The sequence below is a fragment of the Hemiscyllium ocellatum genome, chromosome 10 (assembly GCF_020745735.1).
Source record: "Hemiscyllium ocellatum isolate sHemOce1 chromosome 10, sHemOce1.pat.X.cur, whole genome shotgun sequence".
Taxonomy (NCBI): domain Eukaryota; kingdom Metazoa; phylum Chordata; class Chondrichthyes; order Orectolobiformes; family Hemiscylliidae; genus Hemiscyllium; species Hemiscyllium ocellatum.
Window position 1 is genome coordinate 41665551 of NC_083410.1, and position 22362 is coordinate 41687912.

General features: G+C 40.0%; 1 protein-coding gene across 1 annotated transcript in view; it reads left to right on the forward strand.

The window, feature by feature from the left end:
• The window catches only part of rab3gap2 (RAB3 GTPase activating protein subunit 2 (non-catalytic)), a 97414-nt gene that overhangs the window by 25168 nt on the left and 49884 nt on the right, over positions 1-22362 (forward strand). The window contains exons 5-12 of the mRNA XM_060831448.1: positions 7015-7062; positions 8824-8899; positions 10031-10132; positions 10714-10813; positions 15900-15998; positions 18617-18765; positions 18914-18993; positions 19832-19921. Of these exons, the coding sequence (XP_060687431.1) occupies positions 7015-7062; positions 8824-8899; positions 10031-10132; positions 10714-10813; positions 15900-15998; positions 18617-18765; positions 18914-18993; positions 19832-19921 (744 nt within the window). The remainder of the gene's footprint in view (positions 1-7014; positions 7063-8823; positions 8900-10030; positions 10133-10713; positions 10814-15899; positions 15999-18616; positions 18766-18913; positions 18994-19831; positions 19922-22362) is intronic.

The following is a 22362-nucleotide window of genomic DNA, read 5'->3' on the forward strand; positions in this document are numbered from 1 at the left end:
GGTCACCCCTCAACCTCCGACGTTCCAGGGTAAACAGCCCCATCCCGTTCAGCCTCTCCCTATAACTCAAATCCTGCAACCCTGGCAACATCCTTGTAAATCTTTTCTGAACCGTTTCAAGTTTTACAACATCTTTCCGATAGGAAGGAGACCAGAATTGCATGCAATATTCCAACAATATTGGCCCTACCAATGTCCTGTACAGCCGCAACATGACCTCCCAACTCCTGTACACAATACTCTGACCAATAAGAGAAAGAATATCAAACACCTTCTTCACTATTCTATCTACCTTCGACTCCACTTTCAAGTAGTTATGAACCTGCACTCCAAGGCCTCTTTGTTCAGCAACACTCCCTAGGAGCTTACCATTAAGTGTACAAGTCCTGCTAAGATTTGCTTTCCCAAAATGCAGCATCTCTCATTTATCTGAATTAAACTCCATCTGCCACTTCTCAGCCCATTGGCCCACCTGGTCAAGATCCTATTGTAATCTGAGGTAACCTTCTTCACTGTCCACTACACCTCCAATTTTGGTGTCACCTACAAACTTACTAACTGTACATCTTATGCTCGCATCCAAATCATTTATGTAAATGACAAAACAATTGTGGACCAGCACTGATCCTTGTGGCACTCCACTGGTCACCAGCCTCCAGTCTGAAAAACAACCCTCCACCCCACTCTGTCTTCTACCTTTGAGCCAGTTCTGTATCCAAATAGCTAGTTCTCCATGTATTCCATGAGATCTAACGTTGCTAACCAGTCTCCCATGGGGAATCTTGTCGAACGCCTTACTGAAGTACATATAGATCACATCTACTACTCTACCCTCATCAATCTTCTTTGTTACTTCTTCAAAAAACTCAAGCATGTTTGTGGGACAAGATTTCCCATGCACAAAGCCATGTTGACTCTCCCTAATCAGTCATTGCCTTTCCAAATACATGTACTTCCTGTCCCTCGGGATTCCCTCCAGCAACTTGCTGATCGTTTATTTTGATCTCCTGAAACTTGCTGCAGGTACAGTGGCAGATAAGGGAAGAGACTGACCAAACTTCAGGAGGATCAGCACCATCATACGACATGCACCTCCACACGCACAATACTGTCAGCTCAGAGGATCCAGCAGCACAGCTAGAAAGGATGGTGCAAAGTATTTTTCCAGGAGTAGATCTGGAGACATGTTTGAAAACTCTCCAGGGAATAGGGAGGCATCCAGCTGTGCTCAGCTGAACATAGTTGCTGAGTTTAATTACGAGATGCACCTTTGTGCTGAAGTTGCAAGATCCATTATTTCCATGAGTGACCTGCGAAAAAGTGAGGCAATGAGTGGATGAAGATGCACAGCAATGGTCTCCATGTAATGGTGGCTTCATTTGAAAAGCATTAAGCAAGCAGCGGCTTTGGTGGCTAAGTACTACACTCAAGTGCGTTGAAATACTTTCACTTTGTTTGCAAGGAGTTGGGAGATTGGCACAGGAGAGAAGTAAGCAGGGGTGATGGTATTGAGGGCCCATCTCAAGATTGGCACAGACCTGCGGGAAAGGGATGTATGTGAAGGTGTAGTGTATGTGCCAGGGAAATCACTGGCAGGAGGGAATTTGTGGTTATATGCCCCTCGGTTGAAGTGACCTGGTTGAAGGTGTTCACGGGACTCTGTGACATGCAGATCTATGCCTGGATGTGTCAGTGGTGCTTCTGTTCATGTTGCACCAGCCCATCCTTCATCTTCTTTCTCCTCTGAAAGCTGTCTGAAACCAGTATCCTCTACTAGATTTGAACTGCTTGCTTTGTTAAGCCTCTGGTAGATGTACAACTCTTACTGAACTTCACTGCAGAGATACATGAGGTGTGGTGCACTGGTATCAGTAACCAAATCCTCAGGTGTTATATCTTCCCATCCAGCAGCCATTCACTGAGACTATATTGAGGCCTTTCAACTGCTGGATGGTAAAGGCATCGTGGTATCTCCTGAAAAGTCTCATTAGTTCCAGGAGCTATTTATGATGGTTGCATACTAGGTTGACATTGAAGCCCTATCAATTCAGGAAAATGCTTGGCAGTAAGCTATTTCCAACCTATTTACTTCTGATTTTCCCTTTCGTATGTTGCTTCTGTGATGGTCTGCTGAGCTTTGTGACTTCCCACTGAGCACATACCGCCTTCAGTTTACTGTGAAACATTCGGAAAGAGGTACTGCACAAGTGAGATTTATTAGCATTTTAATTACCATAGCTGCTTATGCATTTCCCTTACAGGGATTCCTGTCTGTATTGTTATATTGATCCTGGGAAATCCAGAAGGGAGGTGGAAAGATAGTATTGGTCTAATACTTCACACAGTTTTTCCAGCCTCTTTAGCACTGATCCAAATGCCTGGTAAAATTCCACCCTTTCGTGTTCCAGTTTACAGGTTCTCTTTTATTCTCCTGTTTACCCCTGGCTCATTGTCTACCCCATTGTTTGTTTTAGTTTGAATATTGTATCCTCTAGGTCAAAATTGAATGGTGGGAAGCTAATAATTTGGGGATGGTGAAAAAAATGTTTTAATTTGCCTAAAATAGATTTCTGATTACTGTTGCAGATCTAAGTTTATCCTAAAAATGTAATTTTCTCAAGGCCATTAATATAGCTCTAAGGGATAGTGAACGCTTCAAGTGACTTAATGGATGATGGGCATGCTAGAGTAAATTTCTGCATGCTGTATCATACATCTCTATCTCTGCTGAGAATACTCCCATGATTCACATATTAAGTATCTTATTAGCCTAGACCAGAGTAGCAAATCTGTCATCATCCTGTTTGAGATCAGAAAATATGTTATCATGTAACTAGGAAACAGTACCTGTTAGTCTTAAGATAGACTGTCTTTTTATTAATGTGCTTTTTAAAACTGTGGACTGAAATGAGAGAACAGTTTGAAACCCAAGAATTTTCAAGGGTGGCACTGTGTATTTTGAAAACAAAGAATTAACTATCTATTGTGAACACTTTGTATAGCTATGGGTTCTAGCAACGTGCAAACTCGAGCCAAGGAGATGTTTTTATGAATGAATCTGATTGATAACTGGTTTGTGGACTAGGAACCAATGAGAAAGGTCTCTGCTTGATAACAACTATGTAATTGGTTGTTTGGTAACTGGGTTGTGAACATGATGGAGAAAAAATGTCACAGCAGAAGAGAAATCAGCAGTGAAAAACCCTAAATTTCTGCAGTAATCCACTTTCAATCTGAAGAAAACCAGCTTATCTCCCCTTCAGCAAAAGCTGCATGTTAGAACATAGAACATTACAGTGCAGTGCAGGCCCTTCGGCCCCCGATGGTTTCACAGGTCTGCATTACAATCTGAAGCCCATCTAACCCATACTACTCCACTTTCATCCATATATTTATCCAATGACCATTTAAACACCCTTAAAGTTGATGAGTCAACTATTGTTGCAGGAAGGGGTTCAATGCTGCTCCAACTGAGTAAAGAAACTACCTCTGACATCTGTCCTTTATCTATCATCCCTCAATTTAAAGCTACGTTGTGATTCGAAATTGATTAAGTCAGGGACCTTCGTAAGTGAACCAGCCTCTTAGAAACTAGTGGAAGTATTTGGGGGAAAAAAGGTTGAGGAAAAATCTTCATTCAGCATGAACCAACCCGAAGGGGGAGGGAGAGATGGGGGTCCTAAGAATATTACTTCGGTCTCTGGACAAACAGTCCAGTGATAATACCATTAGGGGATCCAGATTCAACTCCCACTGTGACAGTTGGTGAAATTTGAATTCAATAAAAATCTGTCATTTTGTCTAATGATGACCATGAAGCTGTTGTCGATTGTCAGAAAAAAATCCATCTGATTCTTTTAATGTTCTTTAGAGAAGGAAACTGCTGTCCTAAACTGGTCTGGCCGACATGTGACTCAGACCCACAGCAATGTGTTTGACACATATCTGCCCTCTGCGCAATTAGGGATGACTCCCTCATCCTGTGAATTAGAATAAAAATTCAGGACCCATCCCTTCTCAGCCATAGCCCTATAATGGCTTTCAGATCATAATTATTTACTTCAGTGTGCATTAGAACTTGGTTTCTATGAATGTTATTTGCATTCATACACTGAAACTTTATTTGCTTTTGTTATCTGTCTTGATTTCCTCTGTCCCTTCCTGCCATTCTCTGACCCTGTGGTCTCTGTGATGGTGACCACTGTTACCAATTGTCATTAAAATCCAGTCATTTACTAATGTCACATTAGGGAAGAAATCAGCTATCCTTCGCTGATCTGGCCCATCTATGACTCCAAATCCACAACAAAGTGGTTGAGTTTTAACTGCCTTCTGAAATGATCTAGCAAGCCACTCAATTCCAGGGTAATTAGGGATGGCCAAAAATTGGTGACTTTGCCAGTGACCCCCACACACCAAGAAAGAATAGATGAAAAAGATCAATGGACCCTTCATCTGTGAAAAAGTTGCTGCACATAGCAGGTCTAAAGCAACTGGTTGTTTGATTGTGTGCCAATTAGAAGCCTCCAGAATTCCCCAGAACCCACTGAGTAGGATTGTACCAGATAGCATGAAATGGAGGTTGGGGGACTGAGTTTCCATTCGAGAGAGTGATCTGTATAGTGAGGTCAGTTTGATGATCACTCCATATGTAGTCTTTTGCAGAGGACTATTTGTAATTTAGTGTCAAATTAGCATATAAATTTCTTCCAATTGATTTGTCTTGGTTACTGCTTATTAAATAATTGAATGCTGTCTTTCTGTCTTGCTCACTCTCAGGGAGATGGTTGCCTGGGATAGTGCATTGATTGTCATACAAACCCATCTGGTTCAACTAGTGCTATAGAGATGGAAATTGCCATCCTTACCTGGTCTGACCTACATGTGACTCCAGTTCCACAGCAATATGGTTTCTTTCTTTACTGCCCTCTGGACAAAATTATTGGTCTGGTCAGTGGCACCCACAATCCTGTGAAAGAATTAAATTTAAAACTAACTTCATCACAAGAAACATCCTGTCATTGGACTTTCCTCCTATTCTGCTCAGTTACCCTCCTTTCCTGAAACTACGCTCCCATTGATTTTGAAACTGCACTCCCAGTTTTATTCACCAGACACTGCAGCTTTTCACCCAGCTAGATATGGTTCTGTTTTCCTGAACCCTAATCTTGCTCTGTTATATCAAAGAAATACTGTTTTTTGGGCCTTTAATCCCTGCTCCATCCCAAGCTGTTCGTAACTGTTATTTGGGAACATGCCCTTGTTAGATCAAATCCTTCATGGCTCTTAGTACTATGTCCTCATTACCCAGAACCATTCAATTGTTGTATGACTTCAGGCAGAGATTGCTAAGTTCTTGATCTCACAAGAAATTAAGGGCTATAGGGAGAGTGCGGATAAGTGGAGTTGAAATGCCATGACTAAATGGTGGCGTCGACCCGATGGGCTGAATGGCTATCCACTCCTATGTCTTAGAGTCATAGAGATGCACAGCATGGAAACAGACCCTTTGGTCCAACTCGTCCATGCCGACCAGATATCCCAACCCAATTTAGTCCCCCCTTCCTATTCGTATACCCATCCAGATGCCTTTTAAATGCTGTAATTGTACTAGCCTCCACCACTTCCCCTGGCAGCTCATTCCATACATGGTCTTGTGGACTTCACCAAGTGCTCACTACATGTAGCCCAAGTAGTTAGTACAGCTGATAGCAGCCCTGCTGAATATGTCTTTCTGTCCTCCACCTGACTAATCCTGGCTCTGCTCTCAGTGATCCCTTTATCTCCCTGCATGACCCAATTAGAAACCTTGCAAATAGCTTCAGCTTTGGGCAGAATTGCATGCAATTCATTTTGGAACCGTAAAATGTAACAAACCTGTAGAACTTTCTGTACCCGTTGAGTGTTAAAATGTTGCCATTTTCACAATGCTGACTTTCCACAATAAGAAACAAATTCATTTAAGTCTTTTTGTTTAGTTGGGGCATCATGTCTCATTTATTTTCTGTCCTTTTTTTTCTAAACTCAACATGGATTTAATTTGAAGAGCAAATTTCAACAATAAGGTTTTGTGACTAAGTGAAGCAGTGCTTTTTTGGGGCAGATGCTGGGGGACAAGGGTGAAAGTTTTGTAAAAGTTTGATTTGTTTAATTTGTCAAAATATGATTATTAAATATTAATGTCGGGCTTCGCTGCTAGCAGCTTGTTAAGGCATTCCCAGTGTGGTGTTGCTATTTATTTAAACATGATACAGGAAGCAAAATTTGTGATTATTTTTTGCAAGTGTGCTATACACAAGATACAGTGTATAAGGTAGATATTAAAAATATACACATATACTACAGTGGCATGCTGTAGCATATCTTGTGATTTCAGGGATTGTATGACCAAATACTATAAGCCAGGTTGTAGTGGTAATGTCACTGGACGAGAAATCCAGGACCCTGAACATGAGTTCAAATCCCACCATGGTAGTTTGTGAAATTTTTGAATTTCATAAATATTTGGAATAAAGCTAAAACCTACTGGTGAGAATATAATTATATAACCAACTGGTTCATTGGAACCCAACTGGAAGGGAACCTGCCACTCTTAACTGGTCTGGTCTATATGTAGCACAGACCTAAGCAATGTGGTTGACTCTGAGTTAAGGATGGGCAATAATTGCTGGCCTTTCCTTTATTCCATGAATGAATAATTTAAAAAAAACACGAGAAGATGGATTTTGAAAACTAAACTGGTGCTTTTGGGTCTGATGATTCAGACAATCTATCTGAAAATTGTATTTAAGATGAATACTTGATTTTTGTTCTTATTAAATATGAATATTAAAGCCAGAGTTGCTTGTATTTGAGACTAGTTGTCTGAGTGAACTGCTTGTGTCTGTTTGAATTATTAAATTAACCCATGAGTTTAGTTGTTTGACTTGAGTGAGGTTTTTGCTCCACTTGATCTGTGATGTGCATGACGAGAAGTGACATCTCATCTGAATGCTTGTCATCTTTTTTTGACAGGGAATGCATCAGTAGTGCAATTTGTATTCCACTTGCAAGTCAGAAAAGGTAAGTGTTTTTATACTTGAGGCTCTCTTTATATCTAAGTATGGTCAAAACACACGAAATAGTTATTAAGAAATTTTTAATAGTTGATTTTTTTTTTAATGGTGCTTGAACAATCTTGTTTTCCTTCAAAAAACAAATACGGGTGAAGATTGATTCTTCCATATTCTTTCTGTAATCACAGTGTGCAAATCTTTGGCTTATTTGCTCGTCTAAAACTTAAGTGTAAAGATCTACTTGGAAGTTTTCAGTCAATGGATGACCTTGATTTAAAGCAATCTGTAGGCACCATGTTTAAAGGTGCAAAAACTAAAATTATTATCAGCATATCTGCAAGGTATTCTGGTTTTAATTAGAATAAACTGAAGCTTTAAAGTAATTTAAGAGTTTTAAGTAATGCCATTTATAACATGTAACAACCCTTGTTCTATTCAGAAGTTAATTAACATTTTGCTGTTTTTCAGCAACACTAGCTGTTGCCTTGAAACCTTACATTTGTAAGATTTTGGTTTGTTAAAATTTATTTTTTTCCGGATGTGGTTTCTTAGGGGTCCAGGAATACTTGGTTAATTTCAATAACCAAATTTTAGTTTTATTGTTTTGCAATTGCACTGCTGCTATAACAAATGGGATTCTTTGTTGAGAATATGTGATTCAGGATATCAATGCCAGCTAAATTGTTTGGCTAGTGCTGTATGAGTTCTTTTGGCATTATTTTAAGTAGTATTGATGTAGCTGTAACTGATAAGGCCATTTTTTTAAACTGCTGTGCCTTTCCAATATGTAGAGACTTTTTGGGATTAGGAGTTGAGCCATTTTCCACAATGCCCAATCTCTGCCCTGCTCTTACAGTGCCATGATTGCTGCAGCTGCTGCAGTCAAGCTTCTGGTCAGTAGTAGCCATCCATCAAGTTAATAGTAAGTGACTTGGCAATAGTGAGTTTGAGGGTTTAGGCAATAATGGTAGTGGCAGGAAGGTGCCATGACGACTTGTTTTGAGATAATATTGATCCCTACTTGCAAGTAAGTATGTGCATTTCTCTTCATTTCTCGATATTCAGATTTCCCATCCAAATTCTGATGTAGTATGCCCTATCTACTATAATGTCAGTACTCCAAACGATTCATCTTCACTTAGCCATTTGCTTTTTACTTGCAAATTTTGATATGTTGCCTGTTGGACACTCAGTCCCAAAACTGAATCCCTGCAAGTTGTAATCCATTTTTCTTGAAACAATAGCTGTTGGTCTTTTTTCCCCTGCAGAAAACCTAACTTTCTGTCAAGCATATACCTTAATTTATCAAACCCTCATTTCATATGTTTCTTTTGAAATCCATTTTTAACTTTCTCTGTTTTAATTTTAAGTAATTTGTGTTGGTTTCTTAAATTGACAGACATGACCTAGGCTTTATGAAGTTTGGTTCGATATCCCGTACAATGTCCTGCCAATACTTAACTGTCACTGATAAACTGAAGCCAGTCTTTTCCTTTATATAGTCCTTAAACAGATGGCAGTATTTCTGAAATCCTTGGAGACAACTGTCAATATCCTTTATATATTAAAAAGATATTTGTGAGTTTCTTCCCCGTTCTCAGATTTCTAAGAACATGCAGTTGTGCCTGGACTTTGGACTTGGGCTGTGTTTATATGATAATAACATATGTGCTGTACAATATTTGGTTAATGATTTTGAAAAATTGGTGACATTATATGCTTTATGTGAAAATTTTCTGAGTTAATTAACTTTTGCAATGATTGACAGAAGCTCCACAGGTCGACCAGACTGGACATGTATAATTGTTGGTTTTAACTCTGGATATGTTCGATTTTACACTGAGGTAATTAATTCAGATTTTCATTTTTGGAGATCCATGTGTGAATTTAAAAGTTAATACAATGGTAAAATAAAAACAATGAAATGTTTAAAATATCCATATCAGGCAGCTTCAGTGAAGAGAGAAACATAGGTCTGTGATCTTTTATCAGAGTTGGAAACAAAATAGAGATCCAATGTTTTGAGCAAGAACAAATGCAGGGAAAGTGGAGATGAGATTGTAACCTACGCCCCAGATTTTTTTTCCCGGATAGCAGCTTTGGTCATTTCTTTTATCCATTTTACACACATAGTAGCCCATCTCCTGGGTAGTTCCCGTGGAACCTGCTGCATTGGCAATTCTGATGTGAGACTCTACCCATAAGCTTATGAACCCACTTGGGTTCCTGGCCCTTACTTTGGAAGCCCTGGATTAGAGGATCAAAGTTGACCTTTGGGAAATGTTTTATGCAAAGGATGCAAGTCTAGAATTCTTTGTTTTGTGGCATTAAGAAGGCAGTTTGACGAGTAATCATAAAATATGAAAACCATGTTCTTCACCAACTGAGATGAGCAAAATAATCACTTTGTATAAATTTAAATGACCATCCTACACAAACTTCGAGATGAAAGTACATTCTCAGTGGTGGTGGTAATGATTCCAGAGTGCTGAAAATGGATGTGGAGGTGGTTTGCATTATGTTGATCTTGTTTAGAGGGAATTACCTGACCCCTGAAGTGTAACTGGAGACTAATGTGAAGTCCTGTTGTGCTGCTGTTTTTGTGTTCCATGGTGTTCTCTCGTAGTCTTAAACTGTTTCTGTATTCTTCCAGAACCTGTTCACTTCTGTTTTTCCATGCTGCTCTTAATTCATTTTACATTGATGCACACCTGGTTGTTGCTTGGAAATTCACTCCCTGTTGATTAGTTTCATACATCTCTGAACTGGGAAAATCAACTACTCCATTTCAAGATCTGACTAAACATGAATAATTTTAAAATGGAGAATAACATCAACTAATGCTACCCTCAGTCTCCACCCTGCCTGTACCGGACGTGAAGTTAAAGATGTCATAAAACTTGTTTGCTTAAGAAAATGGGTGGGAACAACTGTTGCTACTTTGTTTGAAGAATTTTCCCTTTTTATTTCTTCAGAATGGAGTTCTTCTTTTAGCACAACTTTTAAATGAAGATCCAGTTTTGCAACTGAAATGTCGAACTTATGAAATTCCCAGACATCCTGGTGTTACAGAACAGGTGATCACATCCATGTCATTTTAAGAAACTAGTTGTATAAGATAATCTATTACTTGTCTAATGCATATACAACATAAGGATAATCCTATCTGAATGTTTAGTTTTGAACTATTTATTGGGTATCCGGTACTGTATGCCATGGTATTAGTAAAAATATCTATTGAGTGTATAGAAAAAATATTAAATTAGTTACATTTGCTCTTACGTGAAATACTTGAACATATGAGTAGATAACAGTGGAATAATTCAACCTAGTGAGGTTTGGGTTAAGAATATTTGCATATTTAAGTACATATTCAATTATTATTATTATCATTTTTACATTGTAATACTGTGGGAGTAGCTTACGCCAAGATTGTTGTACCACGTGGTTTTTGTCAGCCAATAGAAAGAAGCCACTTTGGATTTCTTAATGGGAAAGTGCAAAATAGTTTTGATGTTTGATTTTCAGAAATTCCTGAAAGGGTATATTTTGCTTGGTGTCTAGAATTAAATAAAACGCAGCCAAAGTACCTCTGAGATTTATAATTTATGGTATAAATGTTTTGCAAGATTACTGACTATATATTTTCTTTCCTAAGCATGAAGAATTGAGTATTCTATATCCAGTTGCTCTTGTAACAATAGATGGATTCAGCCTCTTTCAGTCTCTTCGGGCCTGTAGAAACCAGGTAGCAAGAGGTAATATTTTCAGAAATGTGATTGCAGTATTATTTCGTGATTTAGATAAAATAATTAAATGTGAATTTCTTTTATTCCAGCAGCTTTCAAGCCACATTGTGGGCTGGGATTGTTAGGGATGCAGACTAATGTTCCAAAACCCAAATCCTGAAATCAAGGGTATGAATATTCAGTGGATCAGGCATTATCTGCACTGAAAAATAGTTCAGGTTGATAGCCCTTCATCAGCTGGAGGATCATCAACCTGAAATAGTGGGCTAGATTTCATCACGGCAGGAAACACAATGATGACTACGACTGGACTCCGTTTAGTCACTGGTGAAGCTGGAGTTGGTCTTTCAGCAGCAGAAGAACCTTTTTTCTAATGAAGTTGCAAAGGAAGTGTTGATGCAGATTCCTGACTGCTGGTTCCCCCAAGCCCTCCATGGTTTGGTAGTTGAGCAATTAAATAGGGGTATGTGACTTCCCTGTGCCCTCAAAACATTGTTCAGTCAATCATTTTAGGTTTGCAAGTGGCTTCCTGAGAGGGGCAGGATCTCTCTTAGGTACTCTGTGCCTTCCTAAGGAATCGGGCATCTGGAGAGGATTGACTGTTGAAAACCACCATTTTGCCATTGCCCCTGACCTCCCATGTGATTTTCTCTCCTGCAATCCCCATCTCATCTACAGTCACCTTTGTCTGGAGTCGCTTGAAGATCCTGGTCTTCTGGTGCATCCATTACTGCCAACTGCCATTACTTGCTGTGGCGCTGATGACACAAAGGACCTGCTGACCTCTGACTGGTTAGAAGGCCTGTGTGAATGAGACATTTACTAGTGGTCACTTTCATTCTATTAGATCATCTCTGTTGGATCTGTCACTGTTGGTTTGACCCTCTTGCCTTGATAGAATACTGCTCATTAATTCCATTTCTCCCACAGATGTAGCTAGATGTGTGTTTCCAGCATTTTGCTTTTATTTCAGATTTTCAGCATCTGCAGTACAATACCTTTTTTTTTCCCTGAATTCAAACATCAGTTGCTAAAACCCTCAGCAGGACTTAGACAGTAAATGGTAGGGGCCTGGGGAAAGTTGCTGAACAAAGAGATGTATGGGTGCAGGTAGAAAGGGTGTGAAAAAAGCGTTTGGCACATTTGTTATGACGAATGAAGGCATTGTGTAGGAGTTGGGATGTCATATTGTGGCTGTACTGGATATTATTAAGGCCACTTTTGGAATACTGGTTAAAATTCTGGTTCCCCTTCTATAAGAAGGATATTGTTTAAATGTGAGAGGGTTCAGAAAAGATTCACAAGAATGCTGGTAGGACCGGAGGATTTGAGCTGTAGGGGGAAGCTGAATAGGTTAGGGCTTTTTTTTTTTGGAGCATTGAAGAGCACGAGATGAGCCAATAGAGATTTATAAAATCATGAGGGGCACAGATCAGGTGGATAGGCAAGGTCTCTATTTCTAGGGTGGGAGTGTCCAAAATTAGAGGATAGAGGTTTAAGGTAAGTGGGGAAAGATTTAAAAAGGACCGGAAGGGTAACTTTTTCACACAGAGGGTGGTGCGTGTATGGAATGAGCTGCCAGAAGAAGTGGTGGAAGCGAGTACAGTTATTACATTTAAAAGGCACTTGGGTATATGAATAGGAAGGGTTTAGAGGGATATGGGTTAAATTGATTTAAGTCCGATTGGGATGACTGGTCAGCATGGATGTGTTGGAACAAAGGGGTCTCTTTCTGTGCTATATGACTCTATTTTGAGGAAATCCATTATTTTTACCCCAGCAATGTTATATTCCCACATTTGTAAGCTTCTTTCATACTGTAGTATAATTTCAGTATTTGTAGAGTTCACCTAAGATGAATCTTGAATTTGGAAAGTCAACTTATGTGATGTAGGGTTTACGCACTGGAATGCATGAAACCAGCAAAAGTAGAAATGCGGTAGGCATGAGTTTTTTATTTTTTGTGTGTATAGTTGGTTTTTTTTCAGATGAAAAAATAAATAGCAGGAGTTATAGAACATAGAACAGTACAGGCCCTTCAGCCCTCGATGTTGCGCTGACCTGTCATACCAATCTGAAGCCCATCCAACCTACACTATTCCATGTACGTCCATATACTTGTCCAATGATGACTTAAATGTACTTGAAGTTGGCGAATCTACTACCGTTGTAGGCAAAGCATTCCATACCCTTGCTACTCTCTGAGTAAAGAAACTACCTCTGACATCTGTCCTATACCTATCACCCCTCAATTTAAAGCTATGCCCCCTCATGCTCGCCGTCACCATACTTGGAGAAAGGGTCTCCCTGTCTACCCTCTCTAACCCTCTGATTATCTTTTATGTTTTTATTAAGTCACCTCTCAACCTTCTTCTGTCCAACAAAAACAGCCTCAAGTCCCTCAGTCTTTCCTCGTAAGACCTCCCCTCCATACTAGGCAACATCCTAATAAATCTTCTCTGCACCCTTTCCAAAGCTTCCACATCCTTCTTATAATGCGGTGACCAGAACTGTACACAATACTCCAAGTGCGGCCGCACCAGAGCTTTGTACAGCTGTAGCATAACCTCATGGTTCTGGAACTCGATCCCTCTACTAATAAAAGCTAAAACACTTATGCCTTCTTAATAACCCTATCAACCTGGGGGGCAACTTTCAAGGATCTGTGTACCTGGACAACGAGATCTCTCTGCTCATCTACACTACCAAGAATCTTGCCATCAGCCGAGTACTTTGCATTCCGGTTACTCCGACCAAAGTGAATCACCTCCCACTTGTCCGCATTAAACTCCATTTGCCACCTCTCAGCCCAGCTCTGCAGCTTATCTATGTCTCTCTGTAACCTACAACATCCTTCGTCACTATCCACAACTCCACCGACCTTTGAGTCGTCTGCAAATTTACTAACCCACCCTTCTCCGCCCTCATTCAGGTCGTTTATAAAAATGATGAACGTCAGTGGACCCAACACCGACCCTTGCGGTACACCACTAGTAACTGGACTCCAGGATGAACATTTCCCATCAACCACCACCCTCTGTCTTCTTTCAGCAAGCCAATTACTGATCCAAACTGCTATGTCTCCCACAATCCCAGTCCTCCGCATTTTGTACAAAAGCCTACTGTGGGGAACCTTATCGAATGTCTTGCTGTAATCCATATGCACCACATCAACCGGTTTACTCTCATCTACCTGTTTGGTCACCTTCTCAAAGAACTCAATAAGGTTTGTGAGGCATGACCTTCACAAAAGTGTGCTGACTATCCCTAATCAAATTATTCTTTTCTAGATGATTATAAATCCTATCTCTTATAACCTTTTCCAACACTTTACCAACAACTGAAGTAAGGCTCATTGGTCTATAATTACCAGGATTGTCTCTACTCCCCTTCTTGAACAGGGGAACCACATTTGCTATCCTCCAGTCTTCCGGCACTATTCCTGTAGTCAATGACGATTTAAAGCTCAATGCCAAAGGCTCGGCAATCTCCTCCCTGGCTTCCCAGAGGATCCTAGGATAAACCCCATCCGGCCCAGGACTTATCTATTTTCACACACTGTAGGATTTATAATACCTCTTCCTTGTGAACCTCAAACCCATCTAGTCTAGTAGCCTGTATCTCAGTATTCTCCTCGACTACATTGTCATATTCTAGAGTGAATACTGTCCAAAAATATTCATTTAGTGCTTCCCCTATCTCCTCTGACTCCACACACAACTTCCCACTACTATTCTTGATTTGGCCCTAATCTTACTCCCGTCATTCTTTTATTCCTTAAATACCTAGAAAAAGCCTTAGGGTTTACCCTGATCCTATCCGCCAACAACTCCTGGCTCTTCTGAGCTCTCTCTTTAGGTCTTTCCTGGCTATCTTGTAACCCTCAAGCGCCCTAACTGAGCCTTCACATCTCATCCCAACATAAGCTGCCTTCTTCCTCTTGACCAGAGATTCCACTTCCTTCGTAAACCACGCTCTACAGCTTCCCCCTTGCCTAACAGGTACATACTTTTCTAGTTGTCTTCAAATCACTACATCCACTTGCTTAGTCTAGGTAAAAAAGTGTTTGCAGCTTTGTTAACAATTCTGATTTCTGAAGCTGGATTGGAAGTTGTTCTGTAGGATGTAGGATTTACTGTCTTTTTGTAACTAGATTCCAGACCCATCAGCATTGGTCAGTTGTTTTTATAGGTGAATGATAAAAGGGAAAGTTGAAAGCAGTTAATAATGAAGTTGGGTAATATGAGAGCATAACCTTGGTCTGATAATGATTGGTCATGAGTGATTTCACAAGACTGTAGAAGGTGACTATAGTACTGCATTTTGACTAGATTGTCCTTTGGCTGTATTCCATATGCTGCCAGATTGTGGATATCCTCATTTAAATGCGACGTTAACTAGAGGAATCCTTCCTAAAATAAATTCTTACCTGTCAGTACTAAGAAAAGGGAATCAAATATTGTTAGGATAGATAGGAATGTGACATTTGAAACAAACTGATCAGCTATGAACTTATTAAATGGTGGAGCAGGCTCAAGGAGCTGAATGTCCAGCTTGTGTAAAAACATTGACCCAAAAATGTTTTTATATTTTTTTTACATTGTCATGGAACCTCTGGTTTGAGCTTCATATTGTGTGGCATTGAAAGAGCCTCATTACATGGACTACAGCAGTTTAATGAGTCATACAGCACAGAAACCTTCACCTTTTTCTCAAGATCAGAAATTGATTCTAGTATTGTTGGCAATGCTTATATAATGAGGATTTCATTTGCTGCAAGTCATATTATATAGCCCCAACCCACTGTGACAAGAATTTAGCCCTAAAACTGTACCCCCAACCTTAAGGCCATCTCTCTGGAGCATTTCCCACCAGGTCCTATTGGAGAAACTGCCTAATTGCATTCCATAATTTGGTAGTAACACAGTACTGAAAATTACAATATCTCTAGTGGAATTTGTGTTTTAGTTCTGTAACAGTCCTCCTCTAATGAGTGAATTTGGTGACTTATTTTACTGCACAAAACAAATGAATTTAGTTCCTTATAAAGCAATACATTTTACTAATTTTCTTGTTACATTACACTTCCTTGCAGCTGCAGCTTCAGGTGCTGAAAGTGTACAACCTCCACCACTAACTTACAAGAAATGGGGCCTGCAGGATGTTGATATGATAGTGGATCATGCAAGCATTGGTAATAAAACTATCCTTTTTTTAAAAAAAAATGCAGTATTTCATAATGCTTAATTTTGTGAAATATTATCTGCAGACCTAAGAGCATGGTTTCACTTATGACTGACTGACTATCAGGTGGAGATGAGATGGAGGAGCTGACCCAAATTTGGGGAAAGTTATCATGAGAGAGAACTTCTTTGTCACCAGTGGTCTAACCTTGTGGTTCAAAGTGTAGCAGCATCTGACCATCCTCTTTGAACTATTTTTGAGCAATTTCCCATTTGATTGGTCAAGCTTCCTTCAGAAAAGAAGTTCTGAATTGTTGAGTACCTGGAAAGTAAACTGCTTGAGTCATATCAATAATCTTCATTTAATGGTGCCCTGCTTATTGTTGTTTTGTCTTAATGTTGTTTATTCTTTATGACCTGTATTTTTCATTTTGTTATTTTTGAGCCAGAATTGTTGGCATCTGTTACCATCGTACGTGAGTGCCCAGAATTGTACTGCCCACATCCCAGACTCAGGCTCTTCCTTTTGTTCTGGCCATGGGCAAGGCATCTTGCCTCTGTCCTGGCCTTGCCCATGGCCCAGTCTCCTGACTTGTTCCACCCTGGCTGCATCACTTGAGGTTTCATCTTTCCCTAGCTTCTCATCTCTATACTTGCTCCACCCCTATCCTTACTTCCCAGCCTTCTCTTCTCTTGGACTTGTACAGTCATGGAGATGTACAGCACGAAAACAGACCCTTCGGTCCAACTCCATGCTGACCAAATATCCTAACCTAATCTTGTCCCATTTGTCAGCACTTGGATCATATCCCCCGAAACCCTTCCTATTCATATACCCATCCAAATGCCTTTTAAATGTTGCCATTATACCAGCCTTCACTACTTGCTCTGGTAGCTCATTCCATACAGGTACCACTCTCTGTGTGAAAAAGTTGCCCCTTAGATCTCTTTTATATTTTTCCTCTCTCACCCTAAACCTATGCCCTCTCATTCTGGACTCCCCTACCACAGGGAAAAGACCTTGTCTATTTATCTTATCCATGCTCCTCATGATTTTGTAAACCTCTTTCAGGTCACCCCTCAGCCTGTTCAGCCTCTCCTATAGCTCAAACCTGGCAACATTCTTGTAAATCTTTTCTGAACTCTTTCAAGTTTCACAGCCTCCTTCCGATAGGAAGGAGACCAGAACTGCACGCAGTATTCCAACAGTGGCCTAACCAATTGGAGATTAGTGGTATACAGACATTAAATTAAATTACTCACCGTGTGGAAACAGGCCCTTCGGCCCAACAAGTCCACACCGACCCGCCGAAGAGCAACCCACCCATTCCCCTACATTTACCCCTTTACCTAACACTACGGGCAATTTAGCATGGCCAGTTCACCTGACCCGCACATCTTTGGACTGTGGGAGAAAACCGGAGCACCCGGAGGAACCCCACGCAGACAAGGGGAGAACGTGCAAATTCCACACAGTCAGTCACCTGAGTCGGGAATGTCCTGTACAACCTTGTTCTCTCAATCTGGTCTTTCCTTATCCTGAGGCTTATTCTGTCCCCATGGCCTTGTTCCCTCACACTCTCTCCTGGACCTGTTTCCTTTGCCCCAGACTTGCTTTCCATCTCCATTTGTTTTTGGTTGTTTTATAATCAACCTGTATAGATGCTAACTCTCACCTCTGAAGCAAAGTGGGACTTGAACCTGGTTCAGAGATAAGTACACTCCCACTTCACCGCTGCCATTCTTGCCCTTTCAGCTTCACGTGTAACATCCCTTTGCTTTCTTTGTGTCCTCACTGCCCTTCTGGATTTGAATTGAGACTGGGGACTCCACCTAATGGCAGAATGCAGTCAGTGCAGGTACTCTTGGGAGGCCAATTACCTAACAGTACTCGGTACTGTTGAATTTTACGCTTTTACGTTTATGTTCTTCTTGCATCTACCAAAGTAGGAATTTAGCCATTTAAAGTACAGATGAAATTAATTTCAACCTGGAGTACAGGAGTAATGTTTTGGCTTGTTTACCTCTGAAGAAAGCCCTGTGAAATCTAACTCCTGTGTGAAGCACTGATTAAATGAATCGACATTCATTTAAAGTTTATTTCCAATTTGGTGATCTATGTTGCCTCTTCAGGATTTGCATTCATATTCAGAAATAATTTGATCTTTATTGACAGGCTTCAGATTTGTTGACCATCTGAATACCCCAGTATGTTGTGGCAAGTTAATTCCCTGCTGTTAATGAAATCTTGCAGTGTATAATTGGCTGCCATATTTGCATTACTAAAATAGACCAGGCTTTAAAAGGAATTACCTGATTGAAGAGCTTTGGAATGCTTTATTATGTTGATAGAGTCATAAAAATGCATTGTTTTATTTGTATTCTTGCAACACTGAAGGAACTTTACTTGAGGATCATTTGGAAAGCATTGCACATGTATGTATGTATTTCCATAGATCTGTTTACAAAGTCGGTGATGTGCTTGGATTTTCTTGCATTTCTTCACTCAGTTATTTGAGCTGTGAACAGAACTGAGAAACCAATATGCTTGAGCAATTATACCTTATTTCTTATATTCACAGTGGAATAAGCTTTAATATACTTATAACATTTTTCTGTTTTATATTAGGTATTATGACCCTTTGTCCATTTGATCAGTTGAAGACTGCCTCTATTTTAGGTGGATTTAATGCCACTGTAAAAAGCAGTCCACCAGCAATGTCAGAATATGTAACTGTTGGATCTGGTCCATTTGCTGGTTTCTTCTATGCTTTGGAAGTAAGTTTTTGTTTGAGTTTCTCTCAGTTTAAAATTTCTGTATAAGAAATCCATTTAGAATTAATTACTTTTACCATCATACTTAGCTGTAGCATTTGAAAGGACGTTTCCACTACTTTGATGAAACATTTTGTTTATTTATTTGCAGGGTAGCACCCAGCCATTGCTATCACATGTTGCTTTAGCAGTTGCCAGCAAGCTTACATCTGCTTTATTTAATGCAGCTAGGTAAGAAAGCAGTTTTCTTTGACTTGTTAAAATTACATTTAAGTGATTAAATTAATGCTGAATTACTTTTTGTTTCAATTTTGAAACTTCTTTTGACTTGGTTAACCTCTTGATTACCTCTGCATCCTCATGAATACATTATTTCATTTCTCAGATTTAATCTTGAATTACCTTTTTTGTTTTTGAATTGTTTTCTAATTTGGTTTGTATATTGCATGATTAATTTTTAGGTGTGATAGATAAATGTATCATTTTCTGCAGAAGATGAGATTGCAGTCTTAATATCTCCTCTTCCAGTTAATAAATACAACTTACTCATCCTCTGTTATGTTTCACATCATCGTGAATGATGTATGTCCATCTGTTGCACTGATCACACTGTGGCTTGTGTTGAATTGATGTCACCTGTAACCTTTTACCAGTCTCCGGGATATTGGCTGGAATAAATGTTAGATAATACCCATGTCTATAAAACAGTTGTCCTTTTATCAGGTCTTTTGTTACAAAAATGTAAAAAAAACATTTATACACAATCAAAAATATGCTTAGTGATATAATCTTGAGTAGAAATTGTAAATGTATTGGAAAGGCTTTAAATAGAATTGTGTCATGAAAATGGCATAGTTCATGAGATTGATTCAGGGTCAAACATTGTAGGTGTTCTTTTTAATGCTAGTGCTTTTATTGACTGGCTGATTTAAGAATGTCAAGTGATGTTTATTTTAACTATGTAAAGATTATACTTGAAAGTAAGTAAATGTTTCGTTGGCAGATTTATGTTCTGACTAAATCTTGCCAGACTCTGATTTTTATGAGAGTTTCTTGGTATGTTTTCTAGTGGATGGCTTGGTTGGAAGAGCAAACATGATGAAGAGCTGGTGCAGAAACAGAAACCAAAAGTTGAGCCAGCAACTCCTCTTGCTGTAAGGTGGGCGAATGTATCTTTAACAACAAAGTAAAAGAAGGAAAATTAAGATCTCCGTCATGTCACCTTGTCAAATGTTTTCTGACTGTTTGTAATAACCTCGTGAAGTCATTGTTTCTACAAGATGAGCCATTATTGGTGAAAGTATCCAGGGTATTGCAAAATCTTTTGTGTGTGTGTGTGTGTGTGTCGTTCAGAGTTTATTCTTTTGATGGAGTTAGTTTTTAGTGCTGGTTCTTTTGAAGAGCAATCCAGTTAGTTCTACTCCATAGCTCTTTCCCAATCCCTGCAATTATTTTCCTTCTGTCAGCTCTTGCATTCCAAATCCTAACCATTTGTTATATAAGTGGTTTTCCTCATGTGCTGGAAAATATTTTACCAATAACTTTAAATTTGTTCCTTTTGGTTACCTTTCTTCCAAATTTGGTAAAGAGACTAAGTAAACATAGTCTTTTAGAAAGACGTGAGAATTCTAAACACACACCAAATCTTCATATATATCAAATACATATCAGTGGCCTGCATATGTTTGGACTGTGGGAGGAAACAGGAGTACCCAGAGGAAATGGGGAGAATGATCCAGAAGTGTGCAGACCAGGTGGATTGGCCATGCTAAATTGTCCATAGTGTGCGGGGATGTGACATTCACGGGGGTGGATTAACCGGGGGAAATATAGGACTACAGGGGATAGGGTGGGATATAGATCTGGATGGATGCTCTTTGGAGGATTGGTGTGGACTCAAGTTAAATGGCCTGCTTCCACATTGTAAGGATTTTATGACCGTATGAGTGTGCAAACTCACACAGACAGTTACCTAGGGGTGAAATCAAATAGGAGTTCCTAGCCACTGAGCCACCATGCTGCCCAGTATTGTATTGCTCTCACTGCAGTTTGAAAGGGTTGTGCCTTCACTCTGAGGTTCTGCCCTCAGGTCCTAGTCTCTCTTACTAGTGGAAACCTTTCTCCATGTTCAAGCTATCCAGGCCTTTCAGTATTCTGCAAATTTCAATAAGATCTCCACCCTCCTCTTTCGAAACTCCATCGAGTACAGACACAGAGTCCTCAACTGCTCCTCATGTATGACAGACCCTTCACCCCTGGGATCATTCTTGGTAAACCTCCTCTGGAACTCCTATAAATTTAGACTTGAAATGAATGCTAACATTGCATTTGACTTGCTAACTGCTAATTGAGTCTGAATATTAGCCTCAAGGGAATCCTGAACCAAGACTCTCAAATCCCTTTATGATTCAGATTTCCAAAGCTTTTCCCTGTTTATAAAATAGTCAATACCTCTATTCTTCCTATGAAAGTACTCTACCTCACACTTTCCTACATTTTATATTTCATTTGCCACTTCTTTGTCCATGCTCTAGTCTGAGCAAGTCTTTCTGCAGCCTCCAAGCTTCTTCAAGACTGCTTGCCCTTCTACCTAATCTTGTGTCATCTGCAAACCTAATAACAACAATAGCCCAAGTTCCTTCATCCAGATCGTTAATGTATAGTGATTCCTGCGGACCTCCACTAGTCACCAGCTACTGTCCTGAAAAAGCCACCTTTTTCCCCACTTTCTGCCTTCTGCCAGTCAGCCAATCCTCTATCCATGCCAACATCTAGCCTTTAACACCATGAGCTCTTACTTAACAGCCATCTATACTGCAACTTGTCAAAGGTCTTCTGGAAATCCATTGGCTTTCCTTTGTCTAACTTGCCTCCTCAAAAAAATTCTAACAGACTTGTCAAACATGACCTCCCCTTGCCAATGGAGATAATGATGACTGCAGATGCTGGAGAAGTTAGAATCAATAAAGTGTGGCATTGGAAAAAGCATAGCATGTCAGGTAACTTCTGAGGAGCAAGAGTGTCGACGTTTCGGGCATGACCTTTCATCAAGACTGGAGAGGAGGAAGGGGGCTGAGAACTAAATAAGGGAGGGATGTGGGGCTAAGGGAAAGGTAGGTGGGATGGCAATAGATGGGTGAAGGTAGGGGGTGATGGAGAAGATAGGTGGGCAGGAAGATGGACAGGTAGGTCAGGTCAAAAGGGTGGTGTCAGAGGGTTGGATCTGGGATAGGATGAGGAAGGAGAGATTTGAAAGTTGGTGAATTCAGTGTTGAGACCATGTAGATGTTGCCTCCTGAGGCAGAAGATGAGGTGACCTTGTTTAGGTGATGGAGGAGGCCCAGGCTAGACATGTCTTTGGTGGAGTGGGAGGAGGAAATGAAATGGATGGTCACAGGAAGGTGGGATTCATTGGTGCGTACGGATCAGAAATGTTCCCTGAACCGTTCTGCGAGTTTGCGCTTGGTGTCTACAAAGTAGAGGAAACCACACTGGGAGTAATGGATGCAGTAAATGAAATTCGAGAAAATGCAAGTAAATCTCTGCTGGATTTGGAATGATCCTTTGGGTGGAAGTGAGGGGGTGGAGGTGTGGTCACAG